A 6684-nucleotide genomic window follows, 5' to 3' on the forward strand; every position below is an offset into this window, starting at 1 on the left:
TCTCAACAGCACGAAGGATGGTATAGGCTGCTAAGCAAGAAGAACATCTCAACTGGCAACTCAAGCTTGGCACTCAACTTACTGATCAATCTTGGATTCTGTGATATTTCCGTCTTCGCCTCTCAGTTTGATTGTAATGAACCCTCTTCTTACGTTCTTGTTCCAAGATACAATGTCCACGAAATAATGATATACTGTGAAACAGGGAGAGAACCCCATAAGAGAGGTACCCCAATGCTCCCCAGTAGGGTCAGGTCTAAAAAGCCAAGATCCCTTTCTTCTTCCTCTATAGTTTCTCTGCAAAGACCCAGGGAGGAATTTTCTTTGCTCTTTAACGTTGTTTTTCAAGTCCAGGTCCCTCAAACTCGTGGTGTAGGGGAGGACCACCTACAGGTGTGTGCCACCAGACCAAGCCACACGCAGCATACTTTTCTACTTTTTCTTGTTCTTCTCTTTGGTACAGACGGCATGTGTGACAGCAGAGTTCAGTGCTCTCTAGGGATTGTGCCTCATAGGCTAGAGGGCTTGTTCAACTTGTGACTCATCCTAAAAGTTCATGCTAGAAGACCCTATAATCCAGTTATTAAAGAAAACCCCACAAAATAATCTGATGGTGTTATAAGTGAAGTTACTCTCATTTTGCATGGGGTTACTCTGCAGACAGTGCTTGAATTATGGAGAATTTTAATGTTTTTCTGTGTTATTTCTCAGCAGGTCAGTACCACACTGGGCTAGCTTTGGGTTGTACTGTGTTTGGTTTTAGAAAATCACTCTCAGAGGTTGGCCAAGATGGCTCACTGCAAAAGGTACTTGCTGCCAGTTCTGACAACCTGAGTTTGATCAAGAATGGATTCCTGCAAGTTGTCCTCTAACCTCTACCCACATACCTTTCCGGGACACACACACACACACACACACACACACACACACACACACACACACACACACCCCACTTTAAAAAAAAAGAAGTAAGGACTGGAGTGATGGCCCAAAAGTTAAACGCACTGTCTGCTTTTCCAAAGGACAGGGTTCAATCCCTAGCACCCACACGATGACTCACAAATGTCTCTAACTCCAGTTTCAAGGGATCTAGAACCCTCTTTTGGCATCTGCGGGCACACACATGGTACACAGACACACATTCAGGCAAAAGACTCATCCTCATAAAATAGATAAACAGATAAAATGTTTTTTAAAAAACCATTAAAGGGGGCTGGAGAGATGGCTCAGCGGTTAAGAACATTGACTGCTCTTCCAGAGGTCCTGAGTTCAATTCCCAGCAACCACATGGTGGCTCACAACCATATGTAAGGAGAAAGGAGACCTGGTGCCCTCTTCTGGCATGCAAGCATACATGGAAGGAATGTTGTATACATAATAAATAAATAAATCTTTAAAAAAAAATAAAGGAGTTCTGACTTGGAATAGGAGCAGAATTCCCCACAATTTCTGAAACACCTGCTGCCACTTTTCTGCTTACTCACTCAAAGCAACATTCTCACTGATTTCACTGATTATTACGAAATCAGAATGCAGACAAGCTCCGTGAGACAACAGCGGTGGCCTACATGAAGCAGCGGTAGATACTTAGCCAAGGGTTACCCCCTTGTGGAAAACGAGCAGGCTCGTCTAGCTCATCAGAATGCAATTTTGCTTTTGTCTTTAATAAATGATAATATAGATGTAATAATTATTTTTAAACAAACTTGTTTATGGTTTATTATCAGTAAATATTTCATTTCTGTATCAGTTTTATAGTTTTGGTTGTGAGCCTAGCCTTTAACAACTGAGCCACCTCTCTAACCCTCTGGAGCAGTTTTATACACCTATATATCTGGGAATGTTTGAAATGTTCACAGGCCGACTCCCTGGGGGCCCCCAGGCCACTCCTGCTTGGGAGCAAGTAGGCTAACTGCAGATCTTCACCTTCGCCTCTATCCCTATGTGTCCAATCTCCCAGTCCCATCCTCAGCTCTGCTGCAGGACACCTGCTAGCCAAGAAATGAAAGATCTGTTTGATAAAAAACTTCAAGTCACTGGCAAGAGAAACTGAAGAAGATATCAGAAGATGGAGAGATCTCCCATGCTTGTGGATCGAGAGGACATAGCAAAAATGACTATTCTACTAAAAATCATCTACAGATTCAATGAAATCCCCATCAAAAGTCCAACACAATTCTTTACAGACCTTGAAAGAACAATTCTCAGTTTTGTATGGAAACACAAAAATTCAGGATAGGAGCTGGTCGGGGTGGTACACACCTTTAATGCCAGCACCTGGGCAGGCAGAGGCAGCAGATTTCTGAGTTCAAGGCTAACCTGGACCACATAGAGGGTTTTGGGATAGCCAGGGCTGTATAGAAAAACCTGTCACAAAAAAACAAACAAGCAAAAAACAGGATAGCTAGAATCCGAATAATAAAGAACTGCTGGAGGTGTCACTGTCCCTAACTTCAAACTGTATCACAAAGCTATGGTAACAAAAACAGCATGGTATTGGCACAAAAACAGACAGGATTATCAATGGAATTGAATTGAAGACCCAGACAAAATTTACACACCAATGAACACCTGATTTTTGATAAAAAAAAAAAAAGGCTAGAAATACACACTGGAAAATTGACAGCATCTTCAACCAATACTCTGGTCAAACTGGATGATTTCATGTACAAGAATCCAAATAGATTCAAACTTATCATCTGCTCAAAACTCAACTCCAAATGGATCAAAGACCAACACAAAACCAGATACATTGAAACTGATAGAAGAGAAGAAGGGGGTATCCTTAAACACAATGACTCAGGAAAAGACTTTCTGAACAGAACAACAATCGGGTAGGCACTAAGAATAACAATTAGTAAGGAGCCTCATGGAAGTGAAAAGCTTCTGTAAGACAAAGGACACCGACATTTGGACAAAGTCGTAGACTACAGAATGGGAATAGATTTTTACCAACTTCCTATCTGATAGAGGACTAATATCCAAAATATATAAATAATTCAAGAAACTAGACATCAAGAAAAAAATAACCCAATTAAAAATGGGGTAAAGATCTAAACAGAAAATTCTCAATAGGAAAACCTCAAATGGCAAAAAAAAAAAAAAACTCTCTTAAAAATATTCAACATCCTTAGTCATCAGAAAAATACAAATCAAAACGACTCTTGAGATTCCATCTCACCCCGGTCAAAATGGCTAAGATCGACAAAACAGGTAACAGCTCATGCTGGAGAGGATGTGGAGTAAGAACACCCTCCATTGTTGGTAGGAGTGCAGTTATACAGGTGCTGTAGAACTCAGTATGGTGGTTCCTCAGAAAGATGGGAACTGATCTACCTCAAGATCCAGCTGTATCACTCAAGCATATACCCAAAAATGCTGCATCCTACCACAGAGACACTTGCTCAACCATGTTCATTGCTGCTCTATTCATAATAACCAGACACTGGAAACCACCTGGATGTCCTCAACAGAAGAATGGATGAAGAAAATGTGGTACATTTTGCACCGTGGAGTACTACTTGGCTGTTAAAACAAAATGGCATCATGGAATTTGCAAGCAAACGGCTGGAGCTAGAAGAACCTCATCCTGAGGGAGATAGATATTCCAGACCCAGAAAGACAAATATGGTATGTATTCACGTATATGTGTATATTAGCTCTTAAGTCAATGACAACCAAACTATAATCCATAGAACCACAGAAGGCACACATAGAGTAAGGGATGAGAGGGAACAGATAAATCTCATCACGAAAAGCAAATACAATAGGTAAATCTGGATGGGGAGGGCTGGTATGGGAGGATCGAGTGGGGAAGGGGAGTGGAGAGGGGCTTGTGGAAGGAATACAAGGAGAGACAGGTAAAATAAATTAAAATATTGTTTAAAATAATAAGAAATGTTCACAGGCCAAGGATCTGTGAGAGGCAGGTTCCAGAAGTTCCAATGTGGAACAGAACTCATTCAAGTACAGCATTCACCTGTTTATTCCTGACCCCAGCTTCATGCCTCTTTGACAGTGACTGTCCCCGGGGTGCTGGTACTGTGACTCAGACTCACTTCGGTCCTAAGAACCTAGAAGACTGGCATGATTGGCTGGCTCCATTTACCAAACTGGCCCGAGACACTCACAGAGGAGGTCACACAACTGCTCCGGAGAGAAGCTGTGCTGGTCTTGTGCCCTTTCAGCTCCAAACACCAAGCTCTATCTACCAGGAAGCATCTAGAAAGCTGAGACCCTGTCCTCCCTCAGAATGCCATGGTCAGCCAGAACCACCAACACACTTTCACCACTCACTGCAGAACGGTTTTTCCTCAGCTGTGTCGAAAAATGCCTTCATCATCGGAGGGTCTTTGTCCAGCAAGTTGTCTTTCCAACTGTCAGCATAGTAGCCTATGAAACAAGTCAGAAACACCAGCGTGTGTTACATAAACATGAAAGTCACAGAGGACGTGAGGGCAGTTTACAACTCTCTCCCGCTCCATCTCCGGCCCCTAATGTGAGGACAAGAGAGGCCACCGGGAACATCCTGTCAATGCTCTTACATCTTGCTGGCTGTCCCCGTTTTAAGAACTGAAGGGAAGAAGGACCCTTCCGTGACCGCTCCCCTGAATTGGCCCTCAGTAACGCAGCAGGGAGTGCAAGTGACACTCTGGACACACAGAGAGTTTTCAGCTATGCATTCAAGGTCAAGCCGGATGGAGAGACAGCATCCCTAATCACGCGTGCAAAGCAATGGGGTCTTGTTTGCTTCATTCTGAAGATAGGACTCAAGGCCTCACAATGCAAACGATTTACTCTTTACCCCAAGTAATACACATAGTTCTCTCTCTGTCTCACTGTCTCTCACTCTCTGTCTCTGTCTATCTCACTCTGTCTTTTGCTCTCTGTCTCTCTCTGTCTCCCCCCTCCCCCGCTCTGCCAGATGAATGTCTCCCTGCAGGTCGATGCATAGTGAAGCCTCTTTCTGTCAGGAGAAATCTTCTTAGCCAACCTCTAACTCTGGAAAATGTCTCTGTGGTCTCTACAGTGTCTTTTCCCCACCAGATCCCTGCATGTGGACACAGGAGTCAGAGTGTAGAGAGAAAGTCTTTATAGACATCACCTGTTGAAAGGGATCATTCTGCAAGGCTCAGCCCTGGGCTGGGTCCCTAGCTCTGCGTGGACCTCCCCCAGCAGAAAGGCATGTGCACCGTGGGTGTTTTGTCCAAGCAGGGGCAGGATAGGCAAAGCCTGGGGAGGCTTGCAATCCTGCTAGTATCTTCTTTTCCATGACAGAATATTAAGTCTAGGAGGGCTGCAATAACCTCAATGTGGAATCCATTGTAGCTTGTTCTTAGAACTCTGGGTACACACTAGTTGTTATTTGTTTTGGCTCTGGTGTGTGTGTGTGTGTGTGTGTGTGTGTGTGTGTGTGTGTGTGTGTTGTCAATGCTGTTTTTGAAAAAGGGGGTCTTGAGGTTGGAGAGATGGCTCAGAAGTTAAAAGCATTGACCAATCTTCCAGAGGTCATGAGTTCAACTCCCAGCAAACACGTGGTGGTTCACAACTATCTATAATGAGATCTGGTGCCCTCTTCTGGAGTTCAGGCAAACATGTAGACAGAACACTATATAATAAATAAAAATATTTAAAAAAAAAAAGAGGGTCTCTATGTAGCCCAGACTAGCTCAAACTCTCAGTCCTCCCTGTTGAGCTGTCATGTTCTAACCTAACATTTTTTAAAGATTTATTTATTTATTATGTATTCAGGGGAAGAGGGCACCAGATCTCATTACAAATGGTTGTGAGCCACCATGAGGTTGCTGGGAATTAAACTCAGGACCTCTGGAAGAACAGTCAGTGCTCTTAACCTCTGAGCCATCTCTCCAGCCCCCTAACACTCTTTATAATTCAAGACTAGAGTAGTTCAGAGAACAAATTGACCAGGAAAAGTTGGTTATAATGTTTAGCATGGTAGTACACTCTTGTAATACTTGCTACTCTGGAGGGTGTAGCAAGAAGGTCTCAAGTTCAAGACCAGCCTAGGCTACAGAGTAAGTGCAAACCAGCCTAAGTTATACAGGCCTTATCTCAAATACTAAATAAAGCTGACTCTATAAAACTTTAGGAAATACAAACTGAGATGAATTTTTAGAGAGTAAAATGACTCTAAGATCTGCACAAAAATGAACTGTCCGTGAGAGATGGGAACTTGTTGGCCTTACCCAGGAGGGGACAGGATACCATTTGCCCAATGCCACAGTTGACACACTTGCCGTTCCTGTAATCCCGATAAGAGTCGCAGGGGTAGGCGCTGATGGAACAGTTATTTTGCAGGGATGCGATGTACAGGAACACGGACATCTGATGGTCACACTTGAAGTACTTCATGCCTTGATGATAAAGGAACCAAGAGCAGCTGCATGCAGCGTTTATGGGACGCGCATTTCTCATTTTACACAAGCACCGCCCACCACACCCTATCCCAGCTCCTGAGCGCCAGGCCCTGGGCAGAAAGCTTCCATGTGCTCAGGTCCACTTAATCCTTATGAGAACCACAAACGGGGACTCACAGCGACCAGTAGCAAGGTGGAGAGCAAAATTCATTAGGGTTGTTGTAAAAACAACGGCAAACCTCGAATTGGGGGTGGGGGTAGAGAGAATGCTCAATGCTTAAGGGTGCTTGTTGCTTCTTCCAGAGGA

At 43.6% G+C, this 6684-nt stretch overlaps 1 protein-coding gene across 1 annotated transcript in view; it reads right to left on the minus strand.

The window, feature by feature from the left end:
- Liph (lipase H) overlaps positions 1-6684 on the minus strand; it is a 45981-nt gene that overhangs the window by 5777 nt on the left and 33520 nt on the right. The window contains exons 8-10 of the mRNA XM_005369012.1: positions 6207-6374; positions 4297-4392; positions 83-194 (exon numbers count right to left, since the gene is read on the minus strand). Of these exons, the coding sequence (XP_005369069.1) occupies positions 83-194; positions 4297-4392; positions 6207-6374 (376 nt within the window). The remainder of the gene's footprint in view (positions 1-82; positions 195-4296; positions 4393-6206; positions 6375-6684) is intronic.

The sequence above is a fragment of the Microtus ochrogaster genome, unplaced genomic scaffold (assembly GCF_000317375.1).
Source record: "Microtus ochrogaster isolate Prairie Vole_2 unplaced genomic scaffold, MicOch1.0 UNK43, whole genome shotgun sequence".
NCBI lineage: Eukaryota > Metazoa > Chordata > Mammalia > Rodentia > Cricetidae > Microtus > Microtus ochrogaster.